This window comes from Pogona vitticeps, chromosome 2 (genome assembly GCF_051106095.1).
Source record: "Pogona vitticeps strain Pit_001003342236 chromosome 2, PviZW2.1, whole genome shotgun sequence".
NCBI classification, from domain to species: Eukaryota; Metazoa; Chordata; class Lepidosauria; order Squamata; family Agamidae; genus Pogona; species Pogona vitticeps.
In genome coordinates, this window is record NC_135784.1 from 32,747,544 (window position 1) to 32,767,107 (window position 19,564).

Sequence of the window (19,564 nt, forward strand, 5' to 3'; positions counted from 1 at the left end):
CTATTAATCTGTCTGCTTTGAAAATGTGGTGGGAAGGGAGCTGGAGGTTTCTCCTTCTGTCGTCATGCATAAGGACTAATTATTTTAAATAAGAATATTAGTGACTCCAGGGATGCTCTGGGACAGTGTTCATGACAGAAGGACCTGTTGTGGTGGTCTTAGGAAAGCTGTTGTGATAGGGGAGACACCCTCCTCTCTTTTCCTCACAAAAAGCTGCTTTAAAAAAAAGCTGCTTAGAAAGAAATGTGTGTATAAAACCACCCATCCTTTTCCTACGTCCTATTTGCTTGTTCCAATTTCAACCAGACAATCAAGCAATTCAGATTAGGTTTAATTGCATTATGTAAAGTGGAGAGGTTTCAGAGAAGAGGCAAACAAGCATTTATTCCTTTGCGAAAGGGAATTCTGGATGGCGAGCAGAGAAGATAACTACAGTAGTCCTCTCACACGCCCGACAACATTTGGCAACACAATAGAAGGGCCATGAGAAGCAAGAGAGAACTGGTTGCTGCTGTCATCCCAATATTGTACTTTTAAGGATTTATTTGGCATGTGATACATGGTATAGAAACAGATTGAATTAAATAGAACAAGCAAACACCCACCCACCAACCTCAGCTTGAACAGCCAGTTAGAACATTTTATATTCCCTAAAAATTTCCTTGACCTGGCAAGGGAATTAGGGGTGTGTGTTACCGACGTTGTCACTGATTCTTGGGTAACAATATATGAGCTGAACAGACTCCATATGAAGTCTTTGATATTGAAATCGCTCTTAGTGAATAATTCTCTTTAGCCCGGGGAAAGGCAATCTGCAGAAGTTCTGGAACTGCACATTCCCACGTCCTAAATTATTTATTATTTTAAAACCAAAATATCTTTTTTTAAAACATTGAAACTAGCCCCCAATGCAGCCTTCTTATTCCCCCCCCCCTTTTTTTAAATAAGGAGGGTCAGGGATGCTAGGAACTCTTCAAAACATGGGAACATTTTCTCCTACCCTAGCTAGATGTACAGAAGGCCTTTAAAAAAAAAACACACACACACATCCCACCCACCCCAACTGAATTCAGATATACTGTATAGGAGTGTAAGGGATGGCATCTGGGCCCTTGCGTGTGTCACATGAGTCCTCCAAACCCTTTTGTAATCATTTGTTTGGGGGGGGGGAGGCGTCTGTAAAGCAACCGTAGCAACTGGAAAGTTGCTTTTTGTCAGGTCACATCATCTGTCTGGACCAGAACTGTCTTCTGTGATGGGCAGTGGCTGTCTACGATGCTAGGCAGGTATCTTCCCCATTGCCTGCTCCTTGAGACCCTTTTAAAAATGAACTTGTAAAGAACTGAACTGAGGACTTTCAGATTCAAAGCAGATATTCCACCATTAAGCTGGCTCCCTTGCTAAGTGTAAAGGGCTCGTGCGTCACCTAATTAAATAGCATATAGTCAGATATTAATGACAGTACTGGGCCAGCTGTCTTTTTCCTATAGCCATATGATCAGCTGGGTGGGAGATGAAAGCGGGTGGAGCTTTCTCTGCCACCAGAGAGTAAGCAAGGAAAACCTCTGATGGCCACATGCAGTTCATGAGTTGTGCATCTGTGATCTAGAACAGTGGTTCTTAATTTTTTTTAACATTTTAGGTCCCATCAAGCACTCTGTCAAAGAACCAGAGTCTCACTACAACACAAATAAAAAGCCCACTTTCTCTCAAAAGGACATTTATATGTTTACAGGCATTCTGTTGTTCTCATTTATGGTCATTTGGTGAAGAGGGCGTTAGGGAAAACAGCAAGTGTCCAGACATACAGTATGTGTACCGTTGTTTGAGAAGACCTGCTCCTGAACGCAAGGAGCTTACATGCTAAGAAACAAAGACCGCAGGATCCAAGGAAAAGATACATCTGCAAAGCACCACTGTTAACAGTAACTTGACCATAAGCTAGAGAAGAACTGGTCCAGGGATCGAATTTTCCCCATGCCAACTCATATTACAACAGCATTCATCAAATAGTTTTATACTGAACATCATCGCAGAAGGTTGATATGGATTGGTTTATCCCAGTTACAGCAAAATGAAGACACATCAACTCACTAGCAGTACTGTATTCAGATTGGGTGAAACAGGTTCTAAGAAGAGGCAATAATCGGGGCCCATGGAAGTCTTTAAAATAGAAAGCCCAGAAGGGGACAGAAAACTGTACTTCTGCTGGACTTTAGCACTTTCACTTCAGTAAGTGGGGTCCCCACAGTCAGTGTCAGCTGGCATTTGGAACACAAACAGGCGAGAAGGCAGGGGTGTGTGCTTATACATCTACCAAACCATTTACATGGCTGGGAACAATGAGTCTAGAGAGCTGTTGGTCAGCCTGTCCGTCCGCCCCTACCCACGTTACTTCTGCTGCTGCATAGATGTTGGAGTAGGAAGAGGAGATGATATGCTGAATCGATGCTACAAATTGCTGGTCCCTATGAAAAGTATTTGTGCCCTACAGGTCAGATTTAAAGTAAAGTTTGCTTTCAGATTATGATCCATCTGCTTCTGTGTTAGACGTGAGAAGGGAGGGCCTCCCTATCTACATGGCTGCTTCTCTTTAAAGGAAAGACAGCTCTGCTGCTTTTAATGGTTGTGCTATAATGATACAGGGGAAGAGTGCTCTATAATATTATATATGGGTGCTGTATTCTTCTGGAGAATCTCTGGCCCCTACCTTTTGATGAACTATTATTCCCATCATCCTTCACTACAAATCACATTGGTGGGCGTTTACAATACACTGGAAATTGACAATATTTGTGGGTGGGTGGGGGCACAGGTCTCTCAGCAACACTACACAAAAGTGCTTCTTCTAAGTGCTCTCAATGTCTTCTATCACAGTAACTCTTCCTACAGTCCTCTAAACTGGAAAACATTATTATCCCCATTTCACAGGCAGGATGACGGAAGATGAGACAAATGTATAAAGAGCACAGAATTATTTCTTTGCTGAACTTTTCAACGCTCATTTAGGGGCTTTATTCCTCTCACAGTATGGAGAGTGTAGAGATTGTTTGATTTATTCAGGCTGCAATTCTATATATACTCATTTGCTTAGGAGTAAGCCCTGCGAAACTCAAGAGGACTTACTCTCTAAAAATACATATAGCTATATTAAACAACCAAGAGACAGGAACCGTCTTTCCCTGTAACCAGCAGGGGAATAATCTTTTAGCCTGAGGATTGAACTGAATTTCAGATAAGTTCTCAGGGCTGTATGTCAAGGGTTAGGTGAAGCCAAGATCAAAATAATTAAAGTTAAAAATATACCAGTCTGCTTTACTAAAAGCTCTTGCTGCCAGTAACAAAGCCCTAAGAGAAGCATTTCATTGTTTCAGAATAGGGAAACTCCCATTAGGAGCTGGGACATGACCGAACAGGACCCTGGAAATTGTCCAAAATATCTCTGCTGCTGTCCTACCAAAAAAAAGAGGCTGATGTTTTGGCAGCTGTTCTCATCTAGGTAATATTATGGGGTTTATAGATCGTTGCATGGTGCAGGAGAAGTGGCTAGAAATAATATTTCTCATCCCATAATTCCAGTTAATAGATAAAAGTTAATTGGGAACAGGCTGAAGAGAAACAACATACAGTGGACCCTTGACTTACAGACGGCTTGACTTACAGACTTTTTGAGTTACAGACTTCTCTGGCCGCAAAATTTAGGTTTGACTTGCAGACTGAGATTTGACTTACAGACCAGAAAAAAACCAAAATGGAACAAAAACGGCCTGTTACGGGATTAATCGGTTTTCAATGCACTGTAGGTCAATGGAGACTTGACTTACAGACTTTTTGACTTGAGAACCGCCTTCCAATACGGATTAAGTTCTCAAGTCAAGACCCCACTGTACTTACAGAACTCATAATTAAAAAATAGGATGTTCCAGAAGAGTCAATATACTGTTCAGTATTTACATGTACAGAGGTCAGCTGCAGAAGCTGCTGTGATGACCTGATGAGGTGCCACTTAGATTCCCATAGCAGCTTCCACAGATAAGAGATTCACTCATGTGTAAACACTGAACAGGATACTGGCCAACACATGGATGGTCACTGTCATAAAAGGTTCGTTCTAGAGGGGGAGGCTAGGCATGTCCGCAACTATTAATGATAATGGCTATGTAGTCGTACCTCAGTTCCCAGGACCACTCAATGGCAGTTCTCCTTGAATTGGGGATGCAAATGAGCTTTCCCCTCCTCATACTTTGCGGCTTGGCTAGCTAGAACACAGCTTTGAAATATTACTTTTTTGAAGTCCCAAAATCTGCTATCTCAAAGCTTTGCCTTTGGTTTGTTCGGCAAGGGCCTTTTAAATTTTCCTATCTGTTGCAGCGCTATGAAATGCTTGTCTACTCTGTTTGCAATATCAGTGGTACAAGCAGAACTTGCAACCAAAACACTGCAGGGTGCCATGCTACTGCTCAGTGTTCCAGACACGAAGCAAGCCATGCCCTTTTGCAGCATACCCCATTTCTTCCCGACCACTGTTTGCTGATTTTCTGGTATCTCAGTCTGGCAGCACTGTGTGGCTACTGGGAATGTTCAGTCCGGATTGGACTGTTCCCGAATCATGCACATTTGAAGTCTTTCCTCTCTCTCTCCCCTTCACCTTGCAATCTTGGCAAACCTTGGGTCCTTCCAAGGCTGTTGACCTTTCTTTCTTCTGTGTGGATGGTACTGTTTTGGCGAATTAAGGACTGGCACCGAGGAGAATTTGGATTGCAATTAGCATATATAGGAGGACAGGCTTCTGGATCAGAGTGAAGTTCAAGCCTCTGGATAAATGCAATAAATGGACCCTTGATTTATCAGTCTATCCCTTAAATTTGCACTAGCCTTCCAAGTGCTCTCCAAATGCTTTGAACATCAAGTCCCAGAAGCGTCAGCTAATATGGCCAATGGGAAGGGATTTGTTAAGAGTTGTGATCCAGGACATCTAGAGGGCTGAATTGGAAATCCTATGAATGAAAAGTGGTTATAAATTGTGCATCATTTTATTTAGTTTTCCCCATCAAGTATACTGCAGAACCAGAACTGAGATCAACTCATTTTAAGAAAATAACCCAAAACAACCCTACAAGGGAATTTGAATTCTGCTCTTAAAATACAGTTCAGGTATGCTCTTATTGTACATACACTTTTAAAAAAAAATCTATCATGCACTCCCTCTCCCTCTCCCCCACTTCCCAACAAGAGGTGGGCAGGCAGAGAAGAAAAGTGAGTTGTGGGGGAAAAACAGTTGATTTCTTGAGGGAATGGCCACATGCTATGCCAAGCACAGAACCTCTTCTCCACCCCTATCCCCAGGAGCACTGCAGAAGGTTCAGGGCTTCAGGCCTATCTTTGACAGCAGTGATGATCGGAACCTCCGCTGTCTTTAACATCTGAGTTTCAGAGGACTGTACAATTGTTGTCAGCTACCAGAAACTGTGAATACTGCAGCAGTAGATGCATCTGTGTTAAACTGCAGAAATAATCCAGAGTTGTAGTGTGGTGGTGGTGAAATTAAGGACTGGAGGAACAGGAATTGGGAAGATTTAATAGAGATGGCGTGACAGCGAGGAAACCAAGAAATTTTAATGTCTCCCGCTAAGGTAGGATGTGAGAGGCCATCGCTTGGCTCCAAACTGAGAGAGGATCTATTCAAATCAATGGGACTTACCTTAATTAAGTCCCATTCCTTTCCCTGGATGTACTCTCTTTAAACACAACTAAGCCAGGATCCTGCCAAAGGGCACAGCCAAAAAGCAGGAGAAAACAGCAGAACACAGCTGATGGCTAAACCAAACACCTGAAGCCTAGAAGAATGATGATGAAGAGGACTGGAACAAAAGACCAGGAGCCCATCTAAGTCAGGGTGGGCAAAGTGTGGCCTTCCTACTGTCTAAGGACTTGGAATTCCCATCAGCCCTAGCTAACATAGCAAAAGGTAAGGAATGCTGGGAATTGTAGTCTAACAAATATCTGGAGGTTTCATTTTGCCCACCCTGGATTCTAGGTTCAAAATCTGGGTAGGGGAACATTCCCACCTCCCTTATAAGCCCCCCCCCCAAATGGGCCAGCTTTCTTAGAGCAGCCAGAGAGATGGCTCTGCACAACCTACAAGCAGGACACGGAGGACGTTGCACAGCCAAATCAGGGAGAATGGAGGAGAGGAAGCGCAACCCACCGGGACTTCCTAACTGCCTCACGTGAGCTCTGCAGAGGAAGAGAGAAGGGGAGGACAATAAGAGGGGGTACAAAACAGGGAGGGATCTGTGAGAGGCTAGTTTATTAAAGAAGAAGCCTGGGCCCCAGACGGAGCAGGAGAAGGGAAGGACGCATGGGGGAAACCTCGAGATGGGAAAGACAGGGCCCAAGGCAGGTCCAAAGATGGGATGGGTAGGGGTGATGGGGAAGAAGGGAAGGAAGGGAGCATCGGGAGGGAACCGGGGGAGCCGAAAGAGGCTGGGAAGGCAGAGCCAGGCAGAGGAGGGGCCGGTTTGGCAGCCAGCAAGGCGGCCGGGGGCACGGCTGCCACGGAGGCCTTGTCGTTGCCGTGCGTGCGCTGGTGGCGGTTGAGGTGGGAGCTGCGGCTGAAGCATTTGCCGCAGGTGCTGCACTTGTAGGGCTTCTCCCCCGTGTGGGTGCGCTGGTGGATGGTGAGCTCCGAGCGCTGGATGAAGGCCTTGCCACACTCCCCACAGGCATAGGGCTTCTCCCCCAGGTGGATGCGCTGGTGCTTAATGAGGTTGGAGCTGACGCTGAAGCACTTGCCGCACGCGTCGCAGCGGTAGGGCTTCTCCCCTGTGTGCATGCGCCGGTGCTTGGTGAGGTCCGACTTCTGGATGAAACCTTTCCCGCAGTCACCGCACTTGTAGGGCTTCTCCCCCAGGTGGGTGCGCTGGTGCTTCAGCAGGTTGGAGCGCACGCTGAAGCTTTTCCCACACTCGCTGCATTTGTAGGGCTTCTCCCCGGTGTGCATGCGCCGGTGCTTGGACAGGGCCGAGTTCTGGGCAAACGATTTGCCGCAGTCTATACAGGAGTAGGGCTTCTCTCCCGTTTGCGTGCCTTGGTGGCGCACCCCCTCCCCACCCCCCCTCCCGCACTCACTGCAGGCCGGGCGCCTCCACAGGAAGCTCTTGCCGCAGTTGCTGCATTTGCAAGGTAGCAAGGCCCTGCACCGGCGCTTCCTCCGGGGCCCTGCGAAGCTGCACTCTGTACAGCGGCAGGGTGGGTGCTCGGCACTCCGGTGCACGCGCTGGTGCCGCTCCAAGTGAGAGCTCTGTGAGAAGCCCTTGCCGCAATCCTCGCAATGGTAAGGCTTCTCCCCAGCGTGGATGCGCTGGTGCCGGTCCAGGTGAGAGCTCCAGGCAAAACTCTTGCCACAGTCGTCACAGGCATACGGTTTGGCCGAATCGTCCGGGTGGCGCGTCCGCCGGTGCTGCAGCAAAGCTCCATTCAGCCCGAAGCTCTTGCCACAGTCTTTGCAGACGTACGGTTTCTCCGCAGCGTGGTGAGCACGCCTGTGCTTGGACAGGGCGGCATTCTTGCTGAACCCTTTGCCGCAGTCGTTGCACTGGTAGGGTTTGGTGCTGGCTTTGCTGGCCGGTGGGGTCGCCCCAGCTGAGCAGCGCTTGCACGGAGCGGCTGCTGGCGTGCTGCCAAAGTGTGTTCGCCGGTGACGGTCCAGGTGAGAACTCCAGGCAAAAGCACGGCCACAGTCCTCACAGACGTAGGGCTTCTCCCCGGTGTGGATGCGCCGGTGGCGCTCCAGGTGAGAGTTCCAGTTGAAACCCTTGCCACAGGCATCACATTTATAGGGCTTCTCTTCCAGGTGCTGCTTTTGGTGCTTAATGAGGTGGGCGGGGAGGCCAAAACTTTTGCCGCAGACATTGCATTCACAGGGCCGAGCTGGGCTCGCGCTGCTCTTCTTGCCCACGTGGGTGCGCTGGTGCTGGATGAAGGCCGAGCCAACGCTGAAGCTCTTTCCACATTCCGCACAACGATAAGGCTTCGTGCTGGTATGACGTCGCTGGTGGGTCACCAGAGTGGAGTTGAGCCGGAAGCACTTCCCACATTCATTGCACTTGTAAGGCTTCTCGACGCCACTGCTGCCGTGCAGCCGGGAGCGCTTGCCAAAGCCATATCCCTTGCCACAATCATGGCAACGGCCAGCCTGACCGAGTAGACCATGGTGGTTGCGAGTGGAGAACTTCTTGAAGCCATGGGGACTCCCCCACTTACTTTGCTTCTTCCCCAGGGGCTTCCTGAGCTGTTCATCTGAGATGAGCTTGTCTAGGACTTTATTCATGGCCTTCTGTTCTGACGTGGGCGTCTCTGGAGACTTTTGTGGCGGTGGATCTTGCTGAATATTCACCTTCTCAACTGTGATGCCACCTCCATCCTCATCATCTCCTCCTCCTCCTCCTCCTCCATCCTGCTGTGTCACCACCTCCTTCCCTCCTTCTTCCTCCTCCTCATTTCCATTTTCATTATTACATATTAGTCCATCTTCTGCTGGAACAACAAGAGAATCCAGTAACTCCTGCGATCTGGGAAAGGAAACTTGGGAGAAAGGAATTGGAAAGGGTTTGTCATGGGTACAAAAACCTGATATCATAGCTTTATCATTCGCCAAATGTGCCCCCTTGATCAGGCCTATGCCTTGTTGATTTTCCTCCACCTGATTTCCTCCCAAGTTAAGAGAAGCCTTGCTGGTTCAGACCTGAATTAGGAAAAGTTACCTTTTCAGAGTACAACCCCCAGAATTCTCCAGGCAGCATGACTGCAGGTGGAACTATAGGAGGCATAATACAAAAAAATATACAGTATGTTTCCAACCTGTTTTTGAGATTGCTCATTTAATCCAGCATCCTGTTTCCCACTCATAACCAAATTTCTATCTCTGTGAAGCCCATGAGTGGGGCATGAGGACAATAGTGTAGAGGTAGTCAGTCTACATCCCAATTCCAAAGAAAGGCAGTGCCAAAGAATGCTCCAACTACCGTACAATTGCACTCATTTCACATGCTAGCAAGGTTATGCTCAAAATCCTCCAAGGTAGGCTTCAGCAGTATGTGGACCGAGAACTTCCAGATGTGCAAGCTGGATTTCAAAGGGGCAGAGGAACTTGAGACCAAATTGCTAACATGCGCTGGATTATACAGAAAGCCAGAGAGTTCCAGAAAAATATCTACTTCTGCTTCATTGACTATGCAAAAGCCTTTGACTGTGTGGACCACAGCAAACTATGGCAAGTTCTTAAAGAAATGGGAGTGCCTGACCACCTTATCCATCTCCTGAGAAACCTTGACACAACTCCGGGAGGCAGTGGAAGATAGGAGGGCCTGGCGTGCTCTGGTCCATGGGGTCACGAAGAGTCGGACACGACTAAACAACTAAACAAATGAAACGAGTCAGACCTCAGCCTTGTAGGAACTACTTTGATTTTTTTTCTTTGCTAGAACCCCATGTTCCACTAATTGGCAGATCTTGCACACCTGATGTGCCAGGCCTATGTCATTCAAGATCCACCAAGTGGAGTCTGCTGTAAAAGAGACACACTTAAAATTAAAGGAATCAGTTTTGAACACCAGAACTGAACAGAGCTTGCAGTCCATACAAAAACCCACTAATGGTTACTATAAGCCTTCTTTGTTTCAGCAGTATACTGGGAAATCCTGATCTATCTTCTTCCCACCTCTGTGAGGGCACTACCCTGTAGTTATCCCCAACATTGAATGTACTCCCTCTTTATGGGGCAGTTCCATATGCCCATATAATGGCTAAAGGTAAAGGTACAGTGGGGTCTCTACTTAAGAACTTAATCCGTATTGGAAGGTGGTTCTCAAGTTGAAAAGTTCTTATGTTGAATCTGCATTTCCCATAGGAATGCATTGAAAACCATTTAATCCATATCTGCTCTTTTCCGTCCATAGAAACTATAGTGGAACCTCTACTTAAGAACTTAATCCGTTTTGGAATGGTGTTCTTAAGTTGAAACGTTCTTACGTTGAAGCAAAATTTCCCATAGGAATGGACTGAAAACCAATTAATCCGTTCTGGCTGTTTTTTTGTTATGTAGAGGTGCGTTCGTGCATTGAAGCATTAGTTCCCATAGGAACTAATGCAAAGCTGGTTAATACATACTCTACCACTAGGGGGAGAATTTTTTTTAACCTAAGATGACCTAAGGTTAAAAAAAGAGCAGGAAAGTTTTTTTTTTTCCTGTTCTTATCTTGGATTTCTGTTTTCAAGTAGAAGCAAAATTTAGCAAATGGAGCTGTTCTTAAATTGGATTGTTCTTAAGTAGAGACGTTCTTAAGTAGAGACCCCACTGTAAAGGTTCCCCTTGACAATTTTTGTCCAGTCGTGTTCGACTCTAGGGGGCGGTGCTCATCCCCGTTTCCAAGCCATAGAGCCAGCGTTTTGCCCGAAGACAATCTTCCATGGTCACATGGCCAGTGTGACTTAGACACAGAACGCTGTTACCTTCCCACCGAGGTGGTCCCTATTCATCTACTTGCATTTGCATGCTTTCGAACCGCTAGGTGGGCAGGAGCTGGGACAAGCGATGGGAGCTCATTCCGTCGCGTGGATTCGATCTTACGACTGCTGGTCTTCTGACCCTGCAGCACAGGCTTCTGCAGTTTAGCCCACAGTGCCACCACATCTCTTATAAGGGCTACATCCCTCTCAATTGCTCCTCTACCATTTTCTGCACAACACTAAAAAAAAAAAATCTGTTTTGGACCACGACACTCAGACTACCATGTTTCCCTGAAAATAAGACAGGGTTTTATATTAATTTTTGTTCCAAAAATGCATTAGGGGTTATTTTCAGGGGATGCTTTATTTTGCAGTCATATCATCTTCTGGCTGTTGCACAATGGTGTAAGGTGGGGTTTCACTTAACTGGGACTTATTTTGGTGGTAGGGCTTATATTACGAGCATCCTGAAAAATCATACTAGGGTTAATTTTCAGGTTAGGCCTTATTTTCGGGGGAACAGGGTAGTTCCTGCCAAGGTGGGGCCAGTGAGGACTGTGCAACCTGCCCAAGGTTGCACAGGTAGGAGGATCCAAGCCCAGAAATAAAGAACCATCAAGCGCAGCTGATCAGGCTCACTGTTGGGGATTCAAACTAGCGGTCAACCAGGACTGGAAACTACATGAACAAGGATTTTCCCCACTGAGTGCTACTAGAAAGTTCCTAGGGTCATTCAAAAAGGGGTTCATTTCCAAGCTGTGATTCTACACCTGGGCAATCCTTCCCATTTTTGAAGAATCTGAAAAATCCCCTGACATAGGCCCAGTTTCTCCATGTGTAAATAATTCAAGTCACACATTACTTAGTATGTTTTTTTTAAAAAAAGGTGCTCTTGCATTGTTAGAGGCCATCGGAGTCCACTTCTCTCTTGCTTTAGGGGCTGGTCCCGGTTGGTTGACAGGAACCCCAAGTGTAATTCTGGCTGCAGATGGTGGGTGGGGTAGAGCTCCTCTTTATGAGATCTGCCTTTGAAGCCAAAGAAGGTTATACCCACAAAGGTGCCTCAGAGATCAGGGGCTGTGTGTTCCCAGAGCTACCTGGAGGATCTGGCTGCTCGTCTGCAAGCAATTAAAGAGGAACTGCAAGGAAAGGCTAATTGCCTAGCAACCATCAAATCTGTATCTAATTTCCTTTCCTACTTCCCCCATCCCCTTCCTCCTGTGCGGGGCCATTTACTTTCCTTCCTTTTCAGCTTTGTGTTCAGAAGGGAATCTCCCGTGTGTCTGGCTATTCAACCCAACTGCTTCAGAGGTAATTTGGTTTTCTCTCATTGGCGGATGAGCTCCCCAGGGATGGAAATTTTGCCAGGGGACAGATTCTTCATTACACTAGTTAGTATTTTGCCCCCTGCGCCCGCTTACAAATTCTGTCTTCAGCACAACCTTTTCATGATGACCTGGCTCTCAGTAGAGAAACCTGCACATTTCAGATTTCTAGATTTCAAAGTCCATTCATGCAAGGCCCTGAGCAGGTCTGTTTAGGCTAATCACCAGTAGCCGTGGTCTAAAAGAAGTACAGTAACCTTTCCACGCTCTGCCTTCACTTACATCAGCTGTAGTCCTCATTGGCTTCAACAACCCACTCTTTAGTCACAACCTTGGTTTTAACAATGCATGGGGTAACCACAGGTGGCCAGGAATTCCCTAAAATCAAATGCAGGGTGTGAGCCTGGGGGGGCGAGTGATAGCATCTCTGCCAGAGCGCTGTCCATCATCCATCCCTTGAGACAAGGGAACTCAGAAGGAGATGACAGAGACAGGAGCTGAAGAAAGAAAGGAAATACTGTACAGGAGATCCCTAGAGAAGTGGAGGAGGAACACCAGAGGGAAGAGAAAGGAACTAGATAGTTCGAAGAGGTGGGAAAGAAGGAGACCTTAATGGGTGAAGAAAGGAGACAGAGCATAGTGAAGGGGGGGCAGAAAAAGGGGAGAGAGAAAGGGAAGGCAAGAGGCAGAAGCAGGAGCAGCAAAGGGAAGGAGGGGGGGAAAGATCCTACCCTCAGGGTGGGAATGGATCTGGTTGGAGAACCCGTGGACCTGTAAGTGGGAGAAGCTGATGGTCCCTTGGGAGGAAGCTGACAGGAGAAGGAGAGAAAGGATACCTGGGAAAAAACCATATTGGGGTGAAAAAGAAGCTTGGGAGTGGGGAAGAAATATCAGGGAAGAGACAGCTAAGAGAGAAAAGAGAGAGGGAACGATGGATGAACCACCCCGAACTGAGGAGACGTTCACTCCCAAGACCTGGGACTTCTTATACCCGAGAGAGGGCTTCATATGTACACAAAACCTGACAGGAGGATTGCTGTCCTTGTTGCCATTATCACCAGAGCCAACACTGATGGATCTAGAGACACAGAGATGTCTTGGAGAACTCTGGGAACAAACGTTTGAAAATCTGCTCACAGAACCCTTTTATTAATCGACCAGACCAGATGGGCGGGATATTAATCAAATCAAATCAAATCAAATCAAATCAAATCAAATCAAATAAATAAATAAATAAATAAATAAATAAATAAATAAATAAATAAATAAATAAATAAATAAATAAATAAATAAATAAATCCTTCCAGAAAAGTTGTTAAATGTTAACGGTTATCTCCAGAGTTTCCCTGATGTTCCAGAAATAAATGTCGAATGTTTGAAAGAACCTGAGGAGTTTTAAGTTACTTCCACACACAGAGCCGAAAGAATATTTTTGTTGTCAGGTGAACCCTTACATAGGGATTTTCATATAGGCATGTGCAGGATAAGGGATGGATTTCTCTCTCGTTCTGCTTGGACCTTGTTGCAAAATAAAAGAAGGCTGGCTCTCCCCAGCCGGCACAGAAACTATCAGAGGAAGGAAGGCCAAACGATCAACTAGATGGCAAGGACTAAACCTGGAACGTTTCACATGGAAAACACACGCAAGCCCATGCCATTTGAGCTATGCTTGCTTCTTTGCATGGAAAGAATCTTCCTGTGAAGGAGAAGCTGTATCTTCCTCACCACGAACTCTAAAAGAAGCCCTGTATGCAATGGTTAAACTGCAGTACCTCAGTCAAGCCTCTGCTCAAAACCTTGAGTCAATTTGAACGGGTTCAGATAAATAAGTACCCAGCTCACCAAGAGGCAAAGTGTTCTTGCATAATTATCTTGTAAACCACCCAGACAGTACTCTACCACTATTGGCAGCATAGACATTGTTACAACAACAACAATAAATGAATGTGAATCCGACTGGAAAGGAGACATACTTTGCCTGAAATTGAAAGCCTCTTCTGCATCCTCTTCAACACAGAATTTGGAAAAGATGCTTTTTTTGGACTACATCTTCCAGAATCCACCAAATCAACAACATCATTGGCCTTACTAAATATGGGATTCTAGAATTCACATTTTTTCTGCATCTCTGTTCCTGCATCTTCTCGTCATAATGTGTGAAGGCACACTCGGCTAAGCTGCCCAGAAAGGCTACTGTGCCCTTCATGTGCAGGCAGGGGCCTTGGCTGGGCCTCAGAGCCAGGAGGAACAAGGATGAGGATTCTACAACCAACGGGCCCATTCACACACACACACACGGACAGCACTCTCCATTCTGACTTACCAGGCACTAATCCTCTTCTCCTGTGCGATTCAGCAAAAGCAGTTATCCGGGGCCAGCTGATTGCAATTTCCTCTGCTGCATGGTCAGAGGGAGGAAAGAGGATGTAATTTGGAAAGAAACTAGATGCATGCAGTGTCTTAGTTACCTAGACATTTCCACTCAAATCATTCTGTCCGAGTTAGGACCCACTTCAGAATCCAAGATCCTTGGAAATCCAAGATTCTGAAATACACTGAATTGCACTGATGGAGTCTTTGAAACACTATTCATTAGATACTACCTTTCTCATCTTCCTTAAATGCAAGCCGAAGGTCTGCTCTATGCCTATGGCAGAAGGCACTGAACAACATCAGACAACCTCTATCGTAGCGTTTGATGATCCTCTGCATTAAAATCTCAGTGCAAAGAGCAACCGACCAGACTGAGAACTTCTCAGGCTGATGGGCGATTTTTCTGTTTCTGATTTAAAAAAAATGTAGGGAACCATTCCGATGTGCTATATCCTGCCTCTAACCCCAAGAGGTACAATCCAGCATCCCAGCACATTCTGCTGTGTGCAGAGCTACTGTATGCTGGCACTTAATTCCAATGATCTCCATCATTATAGTAATCATCTAAGAACAGCAGAACATGAAGGAACCCACTGGATCATTGAGGCCAGTCTCTGTTGAGAAAGCACAGTGGGGAATCAAACTCCCCACTTCTGGCTCTGCAGCCAGAGACCTACAGGCATCCTTCAGTCTCGAGAGACTATGGTAACATGCTCTGAATCGAGGAGTGTCCTCTCCAGAGCATGATGCCCGGGTAAGGTAATATGGAGGATAGGCTGTTACCCAAGCAGCAGATCCCCCCTCTCCACATTGCTGAAATGGTCCAATGGAAAGGCAAGAGCCAATACAACTGGTTCCAGCAATGTCGCAGGAGTTGGCAGAATGACACATGCTGCCTTCGGGACTCCAGCTCCGGATTTTGCCTCGAGGTTAACTCCTGAACCAGATGATAAACCAAAAGCAAAAATAATAAATAAATAAAGGGAGAATTGCTCTGGAGGGCCACCAGGAAGCAAAATTTTCAGAGAAGCATTCCACAGTCTAATGCCCCTTTGGTATACTGGAATAAAATTCCTGTTCTTCTTTCTGAGAATGATAATTGTTCCATCTCTTCAGCACAAGAGCCAGAGACCTAAATCAGCCATTCTCAGCAAGGGCCCCCTGGCACATTTGAAAAGGACCACAGTCTGAAAACAGTTCTTCACACACTGCCCTTTAGGGTTTGTTAGGTGACTTAAACAATCTAATTCAGCCTATATTTCTTTCATATTGTGTTTATGGCTGTGGCAAAAAAGAGGTTCCTAATATGTCCTTAAACTGCCCTAACGTTTTTGTATTTTCGTTGTTCTTAGTTACATAAATAATGGATGGTCAAAACAAATGCGCACATAAAGTTAGAGGAACATCTGAAATGTTGTATGTCCCAACAATCCAACCCAGTGACTTCTTGGTCAGTCCAAATGTATTGAGCCACTTCTGTCTATGGAACAAACAGGTAAGTGTATTAGCCACATCTGCCCATGGGACTGGGTGGATGTAAGTGGCCCTTTCATCATATATTTTAACCAAAAACACACTGCTTCCAAAAGTCTGATGGAGTTAACCAAATTTCCCTGGAGAAAACTCCCCCTCCCTCTCGCTATACTACAGGTCTCATTGATCCTAGCCAACATAGGCAATAGGGATGAATTAGAGCTAGCATCCAAAATAACTAGAGGACCAAACGTTGCCCACCCCTGCTTTATAAGAACATAAGAAGAGCTCTAGTCTGGGTGGGACCAGAGTCCACGAATCATTTTTCAGCAGTGGCTGTCAGACACTTCTTGGAAGTCCACAAGGTAGACGTGATGACACAGCTGGGAAACCTAATTTTTTGGACTACAAGTTGTAAAATGCCTCAGCCAGCATGGCTATTGCAGAGTCTGTGGGTCATAGTTCCAGACACAATGAGCAAAAATCCTGTTGGCATAGTTACTCTGGCATAAAGTAAATTCAGGTGCCAGAAATACAGTAATCTAAATAAAACGAGAGCTTCCTACACCCCCCTCCAGGTTCTGAGTTTCTTTTTTTTTCATGCAAAGTATTTTAATAACAATATCTTGGCCCCCATATACCAGATAGAATCACCTGATATTTTAGAAGTGAAGTCTTATGAATGCACACTTCCATGTATGTTTCCCCAGTTACAGCCAGCCTCTCATCTTTTACAAGTTACAAAATAAAAAATATATATGCAACACATTAAAAATAGAACCAGTGCTTAATAGTCACCCATTTTGGGGGAGTGCAGCAATAAGAGCTAAGCTGTAACTCAAAAATTAAGCTTTTATTTCACACACACAAGATAAACATCTGTGCATTTCTTGATATTTTTTAAAAAATCCTAACAGTTAGCTGGACTAAAAGCACAGAGCAAAATCTTTCCAGAAGCACTCCAGCCTATAAATGCAGGGGCAGCTCAGATGCAAGTCCCTCCATATGTATGTTGTGAGGGAAATGCTAAGTAAAATGGGTGGGTATGACTGAGTAAGAACTCAGATTCTTCCTTTTGCCTTTCGTGAATCCTTTGAGAGGCCAAATTTCCATCACAAAGATCAGGGAGAGGAGTGGTTATCCAGCGGGGATGTTTGACTATGAAAAGCTTCCTCCTTGTCCCAAGGCCCCCAAAGCTTTCCCCAGGGTAAAAGGGAGCCCTGGGCGATCTGAGAATTTGGAAAGGGGCAAACGTTTTCAATTAGTTTAAATTAATTATTTCCAGTTCCAGGATCCCGTTCATGCTGGTGTAACTATGCTAACAGGATTTTGCCCAGTGTGTCTAGTCTCTAAGTACTTTTCTACCGCTGCTGTTCCTCACCAATTAGTATTCAAAGGTAGACTGCTCTTGAACGTGGAGCTTTTATTTAGCTATGGTGGTTAATACCTTTTGAGAGATGTCTCCTCCATGCATTTGCCATAACCTTTTAAAGCTACACAGTTATATAAGCCAACAGCTGTTTATCATCACATTTAGTGTCAAGGGAATTGTGGAAGTTAAACCATACATTAAGCAAGAAAACTTCTCCATGCTATGGTCTCATCCATCTGTACAGGCTCTGTGACTCCTTAGCAATACATCCAGTTTTAGGGGAGGCAAATAACTCTTACCCAGAGAGATCACATTTTCATAATTATCCTGCATGTCGTTGCTGGGATTCAGGGGAATTTCTGCAGCACAAGGCCTGGAAAATAAACCACAGTCACTCATTTCTTTGCAGTTTGTTTTACTACTTGGAGAGCCACACTTTCTCAGCCCCAATAGCCATCTGTTCTAGTCAGTCTGTCATAACTAAGCTACCTGAGGAAAGACAGTTACCGTCCAGAAACTATATCTACACCACTACATTGTTTTGGCAGTTTGGGAACACTTTAGCGACCATAGTGCCATCCTAAGGTATTCTGGGCTTTGTAGTTTGGTAACATACTTAGAATACTTTGCTAAAGAGCATTAATATGTTCATTTGAACTACAGCAACTAAAATTCCAGCTCCCTGTACAAAAGAGCCATGCCAGTTAGATTAGTATCAAACACCTGTGATTTTATAGCATAATGTACACAGTGCAGATTCCGTGTTTTAAACTAAAGTGGATTCACTTCAGTATCCAAAGTGTGTCGAAATTCACCTATTACTTTCCTGATCTGTCTTCCAAGCCCATTAAAGGTTAATTTTTAAAACCATCTTGCATTTATGTGGCAATAAGTACAAAGACAGTTTTGAAAATATACTTTTTAACAATTACCTGCAAGACAAGTGAGTGAGACAATTCAGCCAGGAAGACGGTAATTCTGAAAGAAATGGGTGATAGTCCACAAAAGAATCTACCAAACAATATTTGTTGGTCTTAAAGGTGCTTAAATTACTTTTTGTTATTACATATAACAAAGAACATAATGTCCATGTGGAAAGGTTAGAAGAACACAGAATTGCAGTGATTATTAAGGGGATACTTATAATTCAGAAAGGGGAGGGGACAAAATTTGGGACAGACTGTCCCTGCTCTGTTGCTGAGCTCCACATGGATAATTTATTTGGAAGAGATTATACTCCAGTGAAGTGCATGTTTTGTGTATAGATGGTCTCAGGTTTGGTCTTTGACAAGTCAATTTAAAGAACTTCAGGACTGGGAAATGCCTGTGTCTTCCTGAGATGCCCGAGTCTTTCAGCCAACTTCAGGGCTTGAACTAGGCCATCTTATTCACTAACTCAGTAAAAATGAGTTTTGTGGGGTGGAGGAGACATTGAGACGTGCCAGTTACAGCTCCCACCCTCCCTCATTCATGGCGGCTGGGGAGGGAGGGAGCTGTCATCTTGACACATCTGGAAGACCCTGAGCCAAAGAAGGCTGTTCTTGTGGCTGAACTGCTAACAGAACAGCTAGCTTGCTAACTGGACTCCCTCTGAATAATGAGAACACACCTCGGAGAGATGGTGTGGCCAGAGAGTGTGGGCTCACGATTTGACAAAACCTAGGTCCACAGCGGATTCCCGTTTCTGAGCATGCCACCATCTCTCAGCTCAGCTTGCCTCAAAGGGGTGTTGGGGCGATAAATGAAGCTTGCCCATGAGATGGCTAGGTAGGTTTATTCCCGGTCAAAATGTATGGGAAATGTCAGTAGGCTTACAAGGGACCGCGTTGGTAGTGCTTAAAAAAAACAACAACACATTTCCTTCTTCTCTATTTCTTTCTTTGGATGAATCTCTTCCTCAATCCTGCATCTTCGTCTGCGCTTAATCCTCCATCCCTCCATCCTTCTGCTCTGCCTACCACCATCGGATCGGTTTGTCTTTACTGTACTCACTTTTCCCCGCCGACAGGTCGCTTTACCCTCGCATGGTGAGGCGTTATGGGGTCGCTTCTGCAGCCGCCCGATCCACTCACTCCTAATAGTAGCAACGGGAGTCAAGGCGTGTCAGCCAAGGGTGCCCAAAAGCAGACCGCGATCCGGAGTCACTTGCCTATCCTGCCCATCCCTAGACTTTGGTCGAGTTCTCTCTCTCTCTCTCTCTCTCTCTCTCTCTCTCTCTCTGTGTGTGTGTTTGTGTGTGTGTGTGTGTATGTATGTGTGTGTGTGTGTGTGATCAGCTCCTGGATTACCTGCTGGTGCTTCCGGTTCAGGAGTAACTAGATGTCTGTCTGCAATCTTGGGGGGGGGGGGCTCCATTCATGCTGCCCCCCCCTCTAAATTCACAGCTGCCTCTCGAGATGCACACATATAGATCTTCAGAGATGCAGAGACCCGCGTAACATTGCAATCGGTTGCCGACCGGCTTGGTATTGCAAGGACACACAGGAAGGGGCAGGAGCAAGCTGCTGTTGGT

General features: G+C 45.6%; 1 protein-coding gene across 2 annotated transcripts; it reads right to left on the reverse strand.

The window, feature by feature from the left end:
• Positions 1 to 313: 313 nt before the first annotated feature.
• On the reverse strand, positions 314 to 19,532 carry LOC110088029 (uncharacterized). Of its 2 annotated transcripts, none has more exons than XM_020810063.3 (4): positions 19,045 to 19,532; positions 17,352 to 17,425; positions 14,158 to 14,232; positions 314 to 8,586 (listed from the first exon to the last, which is right to left on the reverse strand). In XM_020810063.3, exons 2-4 carry the CDS (start codon positions 17,383 to 17,385, stop codon positions 6,305 to 6,307), a joined length of 2,391 nt encoding a protein of 796 aa, XP_020665722.3. In that variant the 5' UTR covers positions 17,386 to 17,425; positions 19,045 to 19,532; the 3' UTR covers positions 314 to 6,304. The 2 variants fall into 2 exon arrangements, with proteins under 2 accessions (XP_020665722.3, XP_020665723.3); XM_020810064.3 differs by having other exon boundaries at positions 19,341 to 19,469.
• Positions 19,533 to 19,564: the final 32 nt, after the last annotated feature.